Below are 16,899 nucleotides of genomic sequence, written 5' to 3'. Positions count from 1 at the left end.
GATAGCCCCCATTGTTCTGTGACCTGTCAATCATCAAACCGGGGGTCATATGTCATTATGTGTTCATTTTTATCTGAAGTTGTACCCATGGATGTATAAAGAATAGTTCTACCGCAAAGTTATTCTCCGTGGGGACTTCCGGCTACAATCTTGATTCTGATTGGCCAGAAGACTTGAAAAAACATCAGCAAAGATGTTTTATTGAGAAGATGATCACTACGTGACAGAAGTTTTCAAAACCGTTTATGGTCTCCGGTACTTTCAGTCCAATGCCTACTGCATGCACAGCGTTAGAAAATCGGGCCTTCAAAATAAAAGTTTGACTTTGGGATTTTTTTTCCCTCCAATTTTCTTTTTTTTCTCTCACACATCTGCGACCCACTCGAAATGGGTCCGCGACCCACCAGTTGAGAACCACTGTTCTAGACTATCATTTGCCCAAAACAAGTCAACCTGATAGTAGCTAATAAGCTTTGAGCAAATTTGCTGCAGACCCTTTACGAGCAGTACAAGCACACATCCACAAGTATAGGTCTCCAATTATACACATTCACATGAGACACTTTCAAATATGGTGCTGGACCTGCAGCCAGAGCAGAATAACTCTTTAAATATGTAACGCTTCATGTCACCTAGGATGCCTCAATGGTCAAATAATATATTTTGCTCCTTGTTAAAGACGGGGAGGGGAGTCTGAATTCAATAAAACAGTAGCGTTTCTCATGACGGTAGCATCTGGAACGTCCTCAGGAGGGCCAGGGATTTTCCAACTCATTAGGATCATGTTGTTTGGTATGCCGTCAACATTCTCTCAGACAGCCAAGCTACCTTTTTTAAGGTTGTGCAGCCGCAAAAATGTATGAAATCAGTCTCCCGTGGAGTGAATTCAAATATTCCTCTCCCCACACTCTGCCTCTTTTGGAATGGGTTTTCAATAGAAACATAGAGAAACATTTGCACATCTGGTCTGTGTCCTTCTTTTTAGAAAAAGAGCAGTGGGGAGAAGACTGGGATTAGCAAGCTAGAGAGTGAAGGGGAATAGGTGATGTGTGGTGTAGTTATATCTTTTTTGGCAGTAATTCCCATTATTAACTATTAAAAAATGTCTAGTCCTGTAACTGCTTTGAAATTGTGGTGACACTTATAGGCTTTCAGAAAGATATTTACTGTCCAAACCCTTCTCAATCATTTGTGTGGCAGGACAAATGGAAAATGAGCAAATGCAAAAAGAGAAGAGGATTGAAGTTAAAAGAGTAGACTGTTTGAAATGTGTTTGCTACTGTGTATTTTCCTAAACACAGTGCAGCCTCGCTGAATAGTTTGTGGTTCTTGTGAGCACTGTAGTTTAGTCGTAGAGTCACGATGGGACATTACTGTCTGTTCTGTGCCACTTACTCCTTATTTACTAAGGCCAACCCAGGCTGACTTTAATTGTGATTTTTTGTGGTGTTATATAGTTTTGTGCATGTAAATGGTCTCCAAAGGCTAAAGTTCCTGTGTTCCCTCAAGAGGGAGTTTCTCTCCCATACCCCCCCACAAGGAGCATAATAGGGCCCCTTTAATACAGATGAAAAGCTTATTGGATGTAGTGCTTTATTTCACATAAATCTTCATAATGTTGAAGCTATATGAGGACAGAACTGTTGAGATAGTGCCACTCATTTCTTAGCAATGGCTCCATTTTTCCACTAGTGTGACATGCTAGCTGACTAGCTCCAACAGTTTGTAGTTAAAGCATGGGTCTTTTATAACACTCACAAGATTGAGATCCAAATTTAGGTCTTGTGGTCTTTTGGATGTTCTTGTGTCTTCAACCAGCAGTCCTCAGGTCATCGACAGCACGCACGCACGCACGCAGGCACGCACGCACGCACGCACACACGCACACACGCACATGCTTTGTTGCTTTAGGAATTTCTTCTCCCTTTTGATGTTGCTGAGTTTTTCAATAGTGGAAGGTGTTTCATATCGAGATCTTGCTGATAACACAGATGGTCAGTGTCCTTTGCGGGGTAGCATTTTTGGTATATTTCATTCCCTTTCAATTCAGCAAGCAGAAAAATCTGCATTTTTAATCTTAAGGTACTGACAGACTGTAAAATGTTCTTAAAAAATAATTGGTGTACTCAGATTAAAGCAAGACTTGGAGCTGCTGTGCTGCAGTGAGCAGCGTACACAGTGTTGCCTGTGTGAGAGGATTTAGTGAAATCAGAAAACAAACCGTAAAATCGTATTTGCCTCAGGACTCACGCTGCCAGCCACTGCTTGTTGCATGCACGTTTGGTTGGTCACAAAACTGTCTGTTGGGTAGTGCTGATTTTCAACGCTGCTTCAATGAGTTCTCTCTGGTGACACATTTTGACAACCTTCCTCTTTTGCATTCCAGCAAACAGTATGCCCTACTTCATGTATCTGTTTGCCTGGTGAAAACACAAAAGTGGTATAAAAGGAAGTGTATGTTTGTTTGTGCACTCATTGGTGCATGCAGTATGCAGCTCTCTGCCATGACAGCTGCCAGTGAGGTTAACATAAACTCTGCCCTACTGCATCAACCACTTTTTAATAAACTTTTTATGCCCTACTGCATTAAACACTTTTTGTTATTTATTTAATTGTATTGAATGTAAGTCAATCAACTTGAATCTTTTAATTTCTACAATTGCTTAATACACAGGGCTGAATCACAGAGACTCACTGTGTGATTGCTTTGTCTGTCTCTACTTGTTGTCCTGTTGATTAAACATTAGCCTAGTTGTGTCTTTGCAGTAAACCCTCCAAATGATATGGAGACAACGCTCTACACTTTACACAGCTCATTATAAAAGATGGATTATTCTGCAAATGAAATGGTTTTGGTTTGTTTGCATGAGCTAGTCAATAATGAACAGGGAGCTAGGCTCAAGTGCTGGCTGATCTCAGTTGTTTTCCCATATGAAGTGTTTTCCATTGTTCTCCCTAAATAAACTGTTTTGGGACCTGTGCATAATCTCAAACTGAATTAGGACATTGATCAGAAACTCAGGCCAGTGCAGTTAGGTTTCAATACAAGCTGTTGCCCTGCAGCGCAGACAGGAATATAGACATCGTGATCTGTGCACTTGCCCCTCTGTTTTATTGTCTTGCGAAAATCTGTATTTTGAAAGACAAATGTTCAAGGCCTTTTTAAACAGGCATAACATGGGCATTTCCACCAGTGATGGATTCAGGAGTCTGTATGCAGCTACCACAGCTGGTTTTGTGGCCACAGAGCGCTGTGGTGGTCTGGACCAGGACGGGAGGAGGGGGGTCTAGTAAAGGTTTTTGGTTGGTGGTGGTCACCAGACGTACTCTAGAGGATTGCTGGGTAATATACGAGCTGTGACATCACTTCAGCGTGACAGATATTGAGGGAAAAGAACAGAGGAAAAGGAAGAGAGAGTGAGAAATATAATGAGCAGAATGAAAAATCTAAATTCGAGGGAAAATAAAGGTTTCAGGGAAAAGTGAGAGTGAGGGTGTGGGGTTAGCCTCAGTGCCCACACACACACACACACACACACACACACGCACACACACACGCACACGCACACGCACACACACACACACACACACCTCCCTGAATGCATACGATCCCATTTTAGGCAAGTGACTGCAAGAATGGATGGATACAGAAAGAATGTGCTCACTGCATTGCGGCTAGAATGATGTTGATATATAGTCCAGAACTTATGCTCTCATTCCTAACAGTGTCATTATTAAAACAATAATGTTGTACCCCCTACACATACAATNTTTATCCTGAACTTTGAAAAATACAATGATGGATTCAAAATAAAAATAAGTTGCTGAACTGAATCAAAATAATATTCAACCTGAAAAATGATTTCAAATACTTATTTTTATTTTGAATCCATCATTGTATTTTTCAAAGTTCAGGATAAAAACTTGAACTTTCAAATAAATTGTATTTTTTTGAATGATCAAAACTTATGACCCCGAAATAGCTCCATATACTGTCAGCATTGTGTGTTTTCTTTGAGAAAAAAAAATGAAAAAGATCAGTTAAATTAGTTTTTTCCCATTATATGGATATAAAATATTCATAGTTTATTAAATATTAAGGTTCCTTAGACGTTGTTTCCTGCAAATGACACAATTTCGCCCCGGAACCGGGTCCGTGGGGCCTAAGATTAAAGTATTTCACACAGACTATCTCCTCTTTGCTCTTCTCTCTGTGTGGAGCAGCAAGCTCAGCTGTCAGAACAAAGTGAACAACAAACAATGGCATAAAATACTATTAATATGTCGTAATACATCTATTTATTTTCTTCTCAGAGTGTACCAGAATGGGAAGTTTATATGTTAGTATTTCAAAAAATCCCCTGGGGGAGAATCCCCCCAGACCGCACTTCTGGGGTTAGGTTTTCAGCACGTGTGCCTTTTTATGTTATACAGTTCAGCTTTGATTCCATCATCTCATTAAACCTTATTTAAAAGCATTATTTTGTTCTGTGAAGGGATATAAGGGATATGCACTGTACTTCACTTTAATTAATATTGTATGCTGCAAAGCGTATATATTACTGCAGGATTTTTTGTTGAATAGATTTGAGTGGTTCAAAATTTCGGGTCGCGATCTATTGACTAAGGACCATGTTCTAGACCAGTTGAGAACCACTGGTCTAGAACATAATGTGATGAGCCCTGAAAAGTAACACTAAAAAATGTCAAATTGCTGTAAGCTCATGCCAGTTCTTACAATAACAGCAAATGTGCTTTCAATCATTTCAATAAATCAACCACAATGATGACTACATATCTAATGCAAATGCCTCCACGATGGACAAAGTGATGTATTCATCTCTGAATATTTGTGATTTGTGCAAAGTGACTGATTTGCCATTGCGGAATGTTTATCGCAAACCTACAATCACAAGTGCAACTTGGAAATAAACACAAGGAAACTATTACAGAGAAAAGCAATGACAAAAACATGCAGTGCAAAATCATCCTTTGCTCTTCTATGATACACCTGTTTCCTTCCTCTGCCCACAACTAACACCATGTCTCTTGGATAAAAACCCAAGTAACAAAAGTGCATTTTTTCATTTGAGGGTCAGGTTTCATTTCACTCACCAAAACACACAGAGATACATATATTGAAACAATCATCACACACAAATCACAAGTCCTGTTGCCCTGTCTCAGTATGGTTTGAGCAGCCCTAACAGAACTACTGGTCAGAGATCAGCACAAAAGACTCAGATTAATAACTTCATAATATGATGTGAAACAACAGACAATGTTCATATCTCATATTGTCTAGAGTAGAGAATGTTGTTTACCTGGGCCTCTGTACACCTCACGGAGCAGGCTTTCGCTGAGGGTCACCGGGGATCCATTGACCATGCTGTGGGTCCAGCTCTGACAGATCGCTTGGAGCAAAAGCGTCTGGGCCCTTGTTGCCTGGACAGTAAAGTGAGGAAGCTCAAAAATACACTCTGTGGTAGGGACCGAAGATCTCTTGCACCTGGAATAGAGGGACATTAGATGAAGAAAGACAGAGTTAGATAATAAATAGTATATGGAAAAAGAGAGAGAATGATAATGTGACAATAATAAATAAAAGATTGGAGAGTCGCATTTAAGTGCCAACATACATTTAAAGAAATGGAACCCATTTCATGACTAGTGCAAGCCAAGTGTTCCTTAGTTACTTGGCAGACAGGTGCAGTTCTCCTCTTTGACGCCGACCATCTCTCCCCTCCATCAAAACTGTGATGATGATTTATGTGAAGAGATGAACAGCCCAGAAACCTGACCCTTAGAATAATCTCTATGCATTTACCATTGTATCTGTCTCCAAGAGCGTGGAGGGAGAGAGGTTGTGTGAATGTGTGTGTATGACAAGCTGATGAGTGGAGCGTTTAGGGGGATGAGGTAACAGCACAGAAGGATGGTGTCCTCCAGGACCCTGTCCATCAGAACCTCAGCAGACAATGCTCTCATTTATCACACACACACACACACACACACACACACACACACACACACACACACACACACACACACACACACACACACACACACACACACACACACACACACACACACACACACACACACACACACACACACGATCCCATCCATGATATTGAGGCCACCAACCAAAGTATGGCATTATACACAGTGCTGGGACTGACGGAGCACTTGTCATCCTCTGTTACTCTCCCTCTCCCCTTGTCCCTCCCTCGCTTTGTGTCCCCAGGAACGTCTGTTCACTGGAAAAACTCCCAGGGAGCCTGAACTCAACACTGCAAAACAAGCTGTTTGAGGTTCCACTGCTCTTTTCCTCTCAACTGTTCTGAGAAGTTCTTCAGTTGGGTGTTTGATGAGGTGCCCCCCGCCCTCACATCAACTTTTCGGGGCGTGTGTGCACATATGCTTGACTACATATTGTAATGGAGGCAGAGAGGTGCTACTTAAATGAGCAGCCTCTTTTTCGGTGAAAATATCACTGTGACTAATTCCAGGGATGTCTGCAGCGTGCCAGGAACAAGCATCACAGTTCATTTAATCACACATCCATTTTGGTCTGCTCCTAGTTCAGAGTGTGGGATATGTCAGGGGGACTCTCCCTCCGCTCAGCAGCTCTGCAATCGTTTAACTCCTCTGCTTCCCTCCCTCTCTCCTTCTCTGTGTCTCTTTATCGTTCCCTTTATTCTGCTCCTGGGTGGTTCAGTAGGGTGACATGAGCTGTTAGCTGCACGCAGGCAAGCCCAGAGTTCTTAACTGCCTGCTGTCTCAGAGGGGGACTACTATGAGACAGAAAACGAGAGAGAGTTTGTAAAAGAGAGATGTCAGAGGCACAGGGAAAACAAAGAGAGAAAAACTCCAAACCTGACAGGGTCAATGAGTTTACCCCGACAGCGCACATATACATTTTGAACTCCCTGGAACATATGGTGCATTTGGCACCATGGTGAACCATGCAATGTCATGCTTCTCTACCGTAGGAAACCAACACTGTTTGAAGCTATACAGAAGGACATTAATCAAATCAATTTTATTTTGTGTTTTTGTGTGATCAAACATGTGCATGCCTGTGTGTGTGTGTACACGTAGCAGATAACACTTTTGAACAAAAGAAAGTGAATGGGAACCAGTAACAACAATGTCCCCACATGCAGAGCAAATGTGCCTGCAAAGCCATTTCAATGGGAGGGCTGGCAAGGGATGAAAGTTGGTTGGCTTTTTCCAGTGTTAATAGCTTTTCAGGGTAGCTGTCATGTGCATGTGGTCGTCTAAAACTTTAATTATGCACCTGTTTTTATTATATTATGCCTGATTCTTTGCAAACAGCAACTTGAATCTATCAGCTAAATGAGAAGCAGAAACTCTCATTAGGGTGCTTTGGGAATGCTGGATGTGAGGACAGCCAGACACTCATCAGATTTCATTAAGTAGCTGGCACAGACTGTGATACTTGCTGCAACATGGTAAACAGCTTTTTGGCGAGCAGCTCTTTTACTGTTACCACAGCCTTTGAAAGAATCAAAAGCCTCCAAGAAGTAGAAAAAAAAGTGCTCACACCTGCAGCATCAACAGCAATAACAAGTGACTTAATCCCAACCATATAACTTGTGAATGGAACATGGCAAACTCAAATGTTATCCACTGGTTACAGTCAGTACATTGTCCTTATTGGAAACAGTCTGTAGCCTGGCGAGCCAAATTCATTAAAGCATACTTCTTCTCCTATAATGTGGAGACCCACCACAAGTGGTCCCTACAACGCATTTAGGATCCTGATTCATAATTTAACAAACCAGGTCCTTGGCTTGAACTTACATTTCTCAGAACAGCCTCTGACCTCACAGTATTCCTTTAAGTCAATAACTTTTTTATTTAAACACAGGCCACCAGGAATACAATGAAATGAAATAAAAATAAGTAAAAAGCCTTGAAAAATTAGGTGTTTCAATATTAGCCAATGAAAATGATTTCCTCTGGTGTGCTTCAACGCCATTAGGCCTAGTTTCCCGGTGTGTCCCCTGTTGGTGTTGTGACTCCAGTAACAACTGGACGGGCTAGCACAGGCCCCTTTGGCTGACTGGCTGGCACAAGTCTTTCTGTCCAGTGTCTCTGTCAGAATCACACAACAGGGCATGTTTCCTCTGTGTACATGCTCTAATGTGGACATAAAGCAAGGAAAACTAATTATTTTTAGTCATTAAAATGAATGAGTGAAATCTAAAAGGGAGTTGATGCCAGGTGACCCACCAAAAGTATTTCAGCTCCAAACAAGGCTGAGAGCCATCTCATGAAACGTCATGCCATTGCTAGCATAAAGGTTTTACTGCCAAAGCCTAACCTATCTGGCTAGTCTGTGGGTAACCTACGCCTGTACCAAACCTTTTTCTCATCATTTTAGCTGAGATATATTTGGACAATTGGTTCTCAGGGTAATAAGCTTCCTGGTCTGCTCTGACTGTGGTCACAACTATATTTAGACAAATCCAGCTGGGGCTCTGACTAACAGGCTGTGATTGCTGCTTTACAGATGCAAGGTCACACACTAGCACATAGGCACACTAAGACACACAACCACAAAAATGCACATATATGTACAGACACAAATTAGTGAGTGTTTGCCAAAAACACATATACATAGAAGCCAACACATAAGCTGTCACACAAGCACACGTGTACACACACCTGTTCACGCTTACGTTCAAACCAATAACAGCATGTTGGTCAGCCAGAGCACATTCAGCAGCAGTAATGAGGCCACAGCTGACATGGGGTCTGCCGCTCTAACAACCTGTAACTGGAGCAATTAGAAAACTAGCTGCCAATTTTACAAGTTTGTATGTCTTTGGCGTTTATAATAGTAACAGAGGAGGGAAGAGAACAAGAAAAATACAATCAAACCCTGCAGAAACACAAACAAGAGAAAGGGTGCAGCGGCAAGCATAGGCAAAAGAAGGATAGAGCATGCAGACTTGTAGGTCATATGTTTTCTCCAGCAGTCTCATTAAAAAAGCCATTTGGAAAAGCTCCAGCAAAAACTCTGGAATAGCAGAACTGGTAAGTTCTTGCTTTGGACCGTTGCAGGCCAAAATAAACATTCATTTTTGTTATTACTCGTATCCTGTACAGTAGCAAAAATCAGTTTCTTCCCTCTTTCCAAAATATAGTGGCACAGACAGCTGTTGGGGCTGATAGGTCAGCAAGAAATGTGGAGCAAGGTGTCTGATCCCTTTGACACAATCACACCTTCTATGAATCCGATAGATTTTTTCCATAGAAGAGATACTTTTAAAGATAAAAGTGTTAAGTTATGGGAAGTATTTAAAAGGATAATGTAGACTAAATCCAAGGCAGTTAAGTAAACAAAGAGTTAACAAGATAGTCAATCAATTTTGACTGGCCTCACAATGTGCTACTTTCTCTTGATTGAGACTTATCAGCGACCCCAATGTAATCCATTATAGGTTGACATATTTGTCTGATAGATACAACAGAGCCACCGTCTTGGGACCACTGATAAGTTATCTAAAGTTTCTACAAATCATTCACTGTCACACCCTGCCTTAATTATCAATACAAACATTCCCCAACTCAAACAGTTAAACAAAACCCTCTACTGCTATTGTTTTCCTATTTCAAGAGCTTCTTTGGAGGGAACCAGGCTGAAAATGGAGGCAAGGCCAGAGTTGACAGTTTATACCTTTTTTTTTTTTCATTGTGGTGCAGATTAAGTTGAAGTATTGCAGTATTCCCCATCTCTCCAAGCAAAGGTCATTGACCCCTCTTGAAAATAAGTGAGTTAAAGGCTGCTCTCAAGTCCCCTCTTTTATCTCACTACAAAAGACTCACTACAGTGTCTTGCAAACTTTCCAAATGAACAGTATAAATCACGCAAGCACTTCACATTGATCAACAACTCCTAAGTGAGCAACTTGGGGGATTGGAACATTTTGCCAAATGAGCTGGCATGTGAAAAGTTCGAAAATATTACCAAGGTAAAGCCAAGCAAGCGTACTAATAATCCTAATTATTATTATTATTATTATTATCCTAACTCTTACAATTATTATCCTAACTCTTACAATTGTTTTATTTTACTGTATGTGTCACTGCGTCATCGGTTTGGTTGACACATGGTCTGTGTGATTGTGACCTGAGCGGGCCCTCTGATAAACCACATGTTGCAGAAATTAGTAAATGCATTTTGAGCAGGTAACTGTGATTAATAAGTCATTACTAATGAGGACTTTTTTGGTTCAAGAAATATATGGCTTGATAAAAATATTAAAATTAATGAATACATCAAGCACCCAGTGAGATGACAAACTGTGAGTTTCAGAATGTTGTTGATTTGAAGAAGGATCACTTCAACTAGCAGCCATCCTTTAAAGCCACAATATATTTTTATTAGGGTTTATATTTAAATAAATTGATATTTAACTGAAAACATTGTTTACAGTGATTCTGCTTGTGAAATTAAGTGATTACAATTTTTACTTTATCTCACAACCACAATCTGTAATGACATTGATTCTCTAACTTCACCAAACATTTTAAAGTGTCCATACTGGATTAGATTAGGTAGGAGGCAGGAACTGCATTTGTGGCCACAGCTCAGAGTTCTGTGGTTCCCCGGGGTCAAAGGTGTTCCATGTGTGCATTTCTCTATCATCGGTCTTAAACAGCCCAAACTCTTCACAGAAAGAAACACTCCTTCCCTCTCTCTCACACACACCGACAGCCATCCATTCCTTCCATCTGGAGCAGCCCTGACCCAAACACACACATGTGCTCACCACTGAACACACACACACACACACACACACACACACACACACACACACACACACACACACACACACACACACACACACACACACACACACACACACACACACACACACACACACACATGCACACACACACATTGAGATCCTTTCTCAGGAGAGGGCTTCATTACACAGGGATTACTAAAAGAAATGTTTTAATCAAGTTGTGCTGACAGCTGCAGAGCGCAAGGCGAGAAAACGGCAATGACGTGGTTCATCAAGCGTTAAAGGAAAACACATCAAGAGGCCTCTGTGTGTGTGTGTGTGTGTGCGTGCGTGCGTGCGTGCGTGCGTGCGTGCGTGCGTGCGTGTGTGAGCGCATATAGCTTCCTGACTCTGTCCAACATGTCCAGCTGTGGAGGACACGCGGTTCCTTATAAGGACACACAGAGATAGGAAACCTCACATGTCACATTCATTCTGATTTTCCTGCAGACTTTTGTACATCCCGTTGTCATAACAACAAATGCAGCAACAAAAGAGATACTGGCTGTTGTTTATTTTTGATCCAAATGAGTTATCCCCTCAAGTCTCTCAAGGCCTTTGACTTTTACGCAGACGGTTTATGAAGATAAGAATAGATACTCCGGTGAGTCTCCTTCCTTGGTGTGGTTAAATAAGGTTTCAATAATTTTTTTGATAATGTTAACAACAATGTTTCCTGTACCTAAATTCCTTTATCAGTGAAAATTGGATTGGCTTGTATGTGGGAAGCGCTGGAGCAGTGCTGAGGTCTGGTGGTGAGAAGAGGAAAGTGGAATGCACACCACAGTAGATGATAATCCACTCAGAGCTGATAATCCACCTAACCTTCCCTATTTCCCACTGTTTTCCCTCCCTCAAGCTTCAGTTCCTCAGATGACTAACTCAGGCATTAATAGAGTCTTTCAGGCGACTGAAACCATCTACAGCTGCTCCTTGATTTACTATCTTGGCTCCAGGTTATTCATCCATAAAGAAAGATATAGATTGGATTGCAAGACTATTGCCTCCTGAGAACATTACAGCCTATAATATACACATATAATATTTAAGGCCTAGTTAAAACCTTTGTAGATTTAAGCTACCAAATGACTCAGGTAATTGTAAAGGCAAGTATAGTATATATCGTATTCAGTAATGCTGAATGAAATCATGAAAGCTTCCATCAGAGCTGAGACGTCAATTGCTGAGAGCACCAGCCTAGCAATTGCTGATGCCATTTCCTTTATACCAGCCTCCTCAATATGTCCATTGATCTCTGACAGCCATGAAACCAAATAAAACTGTCTGACACCAGATGTAGAGGAAGAAAAACTCTTACCACAAAGTTAGACAAAATACTTTATAGACTGTGCCACACGAAATGTGATTTTTTTTTACTGAAATATGATGTTATTGCAGCTCACAATTCTTTGACTCTGGAGCTTCAGTGAAAAGTGGAACAATATTACATCATATGCCATTCCAGGCTTTAATACACACCTGTTAATACATAAAGCTCACTTGTTGCAGTGTGTGCCTCTGTCCCTTCAGCTTGATCATGTTAAAAGGTTTTTTCTGTCTGAAAACATTCCCATGTTTTCTTTAAGAACAGGGAAGGCCTAGTTCATGTGTTGCCTAGTTCAACTCAATGTAATGCAGGCTGCTCTTATAACCTCCGAACCACAACTCAAAGCTGAGCATGACCACAGCAACCACACGTTGATACAAGGTCATTCAATTAATTATATCCTTCAGCACACAGCGGACTAACTCTGCCTGACAGACCTCTTAGTTGAGATCTTGATGAGTAAAACAAGTTCTTACTTCATTACAAGATCACATTTTCGTTGAGAAACACAATGGTTGACAAAGAAACTTTGTTGGTGGCATAACCAGATCTGGTTCAAAACTCAGTAAACTGAGATTTGACTTTTTTCTATTGATGGAACTCCCAAGTCAGTGTTCATCAGCCAAAATGATTATTCCTATTCAAATTGTCAATTAAATATGCCAAAATGTCTAGTAGCCAAATGAGAAAGCCATAGACAATGTTCTTACCATTCTGTTCATTTGTAAATTTGACTTGGATTTGTATGGCTCACTACTGACACAGAAAGCATTTGTCCTCTTGTTCTTGGCAGTGCTCTAAGACATAGAACAGGAGCAGCTTGCTAGGACTAACTATGAACAGGACTAGCGAGGCATTACAATCACACCAGAAGCCTCATACCTCAGATGCCTCAAGCAGCCTTCATCAATCACAACAAGAGCAAATCTAGAGTCTAGACTACTGGTCCAGACATAGTAGTAGACCTCTCAACTTCACATAAAAAAAAGTCCTACAGGTGGTGCTAAAAACTAAACCAGCCATGGACATTTTAATAAAGTTAGATCAATAATTAAATATAAAGGGAGAACCAACATCCCTTTCTATTCTGAAACATTTTCAAGGCAAGTCAGCTTTTTGTGGCTGTAAAAAATGCACCTGTAATGGCACATGCTTTAAGAAATTATCCCCATAGTGTGCGGAACAGGGGCTGCTAAAAATGCCACATAAAAGATGGTATTGGGCTGAATTATGACCTGTAACACGACGAGCCACACTGCTGCTGGTTTGTTGGTCGGCTGGTGGGCCTTGGCAGGCCTCCGTATGCTGCTGCCGTCAGGTGGCCAGGCTTCAGGAATATTATATGGTGCGAGTGTTCATGTGTTTGAGTTAGAGTGTGAGGTTAGATTTTTAAGGAGAGCGCTGCAGGTGGCACTTCTAACATTCCCTTCCTTCTGCCACCTCCCTCCCTCCCTTCCCAAGATTATTTTCTTTTTTCTCAGGCACCGATTTTATCTGGAATAACAGGTTTAACAGCCAGACCAAGTAAGACCCTCTCTGTAGAGTCCCTGTGAAGTTGGAAGCCACATACATTGCCTTTCATTAGGGATAAGTACAGCCTGATGCCTCTCAGCTTCACTTTAATTCACTGGGAGTGAAAGTTCATTTCAGAGGGTTTTTCGGTTTTTGCTAACCAAATGAATGCCCAGTTACTAAATGGAAGTGTATAAGAGAGGTAGTAATCAGTAGTAATGTTTGAGTACTACACCTACTGCCTTGAAATTTGATTTTGTCATTTCAGACATCAGTGTAATTTATTCATACAAATTACAGACGGGTTTATCTTACTTTAAAGTAGGAATATAAGTCTGTCTGAATGTGAGTATTTCCTTTTGTCCCCTTTTTAAAACTGTTCTTCTGATCGACTACGCTCTTACACACAGTTGTATTTGTGTGGCGCAATTTGGACAAGGCTGGTGCACCATTTGGCCTGAAACCTTTGAACAGTAAGTCTCTGAAACAAAATTCAGACTGAAAAGTCTCAGTAAGTGTCAAAGAGATTGCCATGGAATTGTATACAGATAATCATGATCTCCATTGGATATATCATCCTTACTTCTATGACCCTTCAACCTTTACTCTAGCACAACCAGCTGGTTAACTTTTTTATATTTTAGTAAAATATCTCAACAACTTTGGACAGATAACATTTGGTGTCTATGCATCCAAGAGGATGAAATCCAATGCTTTTGTTGGCCCCCATTTTACCTCTTGTGCTCCTACAAGTTGTGAATTAACCTGGAGGTGCTGAAAATGTTTTTAAGTAATAATTAGAACATGGATGCAAAAGCCTTTTGACTACATGCATCACATTGCCGTAAATGCTCACTCTTCAAAAATGTCTAATTATACAAGTACAACACTGTTGTATGATTTCCATAATTGGTAAGATCACATTAAGCATGAAGTTCTTCAAGTTATCTGAGTTAGTGATGCTATTACTAAAGAAACCTTATCCCAATGTCTTAGGCCACGTTTACACGGAGACAAAAACGAAAACGAACCTTAGTCGATATCAAAAAAGTCTTCCGTCCACACGGAATCGGCTCAAGAAACATGTCCATCCACACGAGATCGCTCGAACCGCTGGAGACGCTGTAGTACATATGCCGGGCCTGTAAGTGACGCTATACTTCTGTCACAAAATACACCAAAAGCAGCGAAGAAGACCCCCGAGCATGGTTGCCATGGTTGCCTGGTTGCCCTTCTGTTTATTCTCCGTGGTGGATTTAGCAACATGTAGTTCTCCATGTCCACTTGTTGCTGATGGTTGTGGTAGAGGAGCTGTAGATTTTGCACTAACATCTGTAGCATGGTCAGTTGCGTCTGGAGCACGAAAGCAACCCTGTGATCCGCGATTGTTGTTGGTGAAACACATCAGCAATGATGCGGGTGACGCGAGGGTGAGCAGCAGTATGGACGAACCATCCATACGATAGAGAATTGTAGCGGATATAACCCGTTTTGTCTCCGGGTAGACGTGGCCTAAGTGCCTTCTGTTTGGATCGACCTCCACAACCCAAGCCAAAATCTAGTGACAGAGATCGAGTGGACCTAAGCTTACTGTTCAACAGATAACACTCCCTTCTAGTTATATATTAACAATTGTGAAAAAAAATTCTAAAGTTAGAATAACCAAATGACACATTTAATTCAGTTGGTTATGTAGTTTCCAATCTTTTAAGTTTATCCACAAAGAATATGATCAGTAGGTTAAAACACTACAACTGAGCTGAGGTGCTCCGAATGTCATTTTAAGGGATTGGTAGAATGATTATTGTCAACTGTAATGTGAAAATACAGAAAGTATTGGTGATACATATTGCATAATAAAAAAATGCAATATGGGGGACCGCAAGGTCAAAATGTGTAATTGCTGTGAAGCATTTACGATTTAAAAATTGCTTCTGCTTTAGAAATTGATGAAACAAAGACATTCCATACTTGCATGGATTGAAGGTCTCACACACAATACCAAATGCCCAGTAAAAGCTTAGGCTGGCAGGAAGAAGATTTGAAGGCAGTGTACTTTCCCCAGTGAAAGCCCCTTGCTGCCCACTGTGAGAAGCCAGAGCCTTTGCGGTGAGACTGAAGGAAATACGAGCTACAGTATGCAGTGGGCCAACTCATCAGGAGACGTACTGGGCCATCACAGACACCCAGTGCCTCTTCCAATCTGCTAGGATCACCTGGCAGTCCTTTACTCTGTTAGCTTAAACATGAGCTGGCTGCATGTTTGGTAGAGCATTAGAGCGAGAGAGGGCGGAAGAGGGAGGCTAAAAGTGTGCACTGTCAACTTCTACTTTCCTGTTACTTATAGACATGTAGCTACATTTTACATTAGTAATGGAAAAAAGCCTATTCAATAATCTGCATAACAGAACTACTGAAGACTGACGAAGAGACAACAGAAAGCTTTTCCTCTGACCACTCACTCACTCACTCTTTCTGCCCCTTAAAGGCGACATGTCATGCTTTTCCGGTTATTACCCGTCCCCTTGTGTGTTATGAAGGTTTTTCTGCATGTAAACGGTGTGCAGAGTCAAAACCCTTAAAGTACACCCTGTAGCGAGTAAAACTCTAACAGAGAAAATATCTCCCCAAAACGCCTCGTTGGTGAAACGTCATCATCCATTTGATTCTTCCGGGTACGTGCTTACGAAAGCACGTACCCGGAACTAAATGGACCAGTCCGTGGAGCCGTTACGTTACGTCCGTGGAGGCGTTACGTGAAGCCCCCGCTGATTGGTCCAAATTGACCAATCCACACACACACTCAGTGCAGGCAGCTCTGCTGATTTCTGCTCCCTGGCTGCAGGCTGATAACAGACAGTTGGGATCGCGGCGAAATTCTCTCTGCAGACCCATTCTCACAGCGTTTATCAACCGATAAACCTTTTTCTTACTCAATATCAAGCCACACTTATTGTTTTTATTTCGGCTGTGATTTTGTGTGTGTTCAGGTTGAGTTTGGCTGTGTTTGGCTGTGTATCGCTAAACAAGGAAATCACGGAGGGGCGGGGGGAGGGGAGCTGCAGCGAGCCGTTTAGTGGAGAAAGTGAATACTGCTGAATACACATACTTTACAGAGATGCTGTATGCGAGACCAATGTGAGTTTGGAAAATTGCACTAACCTTCCGGCGGAACCTCTGAATAACAAACATTGATTTGTACTTGTATCATTTGCTCTTACACATGGAATAAAC

At 41.3% G+C, this 16,899-nt stretch overlaps 1 protein-coding gene across 1 annotated transcript in view; it reads right to left on the bottom strand.

The window, feature by feature from the left end:
- Positions 1-5,515, bottom strand: part of LOC104967272 (vacuolar protein sorting-associated protein 13B-like) — a 71,198-nt gene extending 65,683 nt beyond the window's left edge. The window contains exon 1 of the mRNA XM_010796687.1: positions 5,325-5,515. Within this exon, the coding sequence (XP_010794989.1) occupies positions 5,325-5,388 (64 nt within the window). The 5' untranslated portion in view covers positions 5,389-5,515. The remainder of the gene's footprint in view (positions 1-5,324) is intronic.
- Between the last annotated feature and the right edge of the window lie 11,384 nt (positions 5,516-16,899).

Source organism: Notothenia coriiceps, unplaced genomic scaffold (assembly GCF_000735185.1).
Source record: "Notothenia coriiceps isolate Sejong01 unplaced genomic scaffold, NC01 NC01_scaffold00037250, whole genome shotgun sequence".
NCBI lineage: Eukaryota > Metazoa > Chordata > Actinopteri > Perciformes > Nototheniidae > Notothenia > Notothenia coriiceps.
The sequence above is the reverse complement of the archived record's forward strand: the minus strand, read 5'-3'. Positions and strand labels throughout refer to the sequence as shown.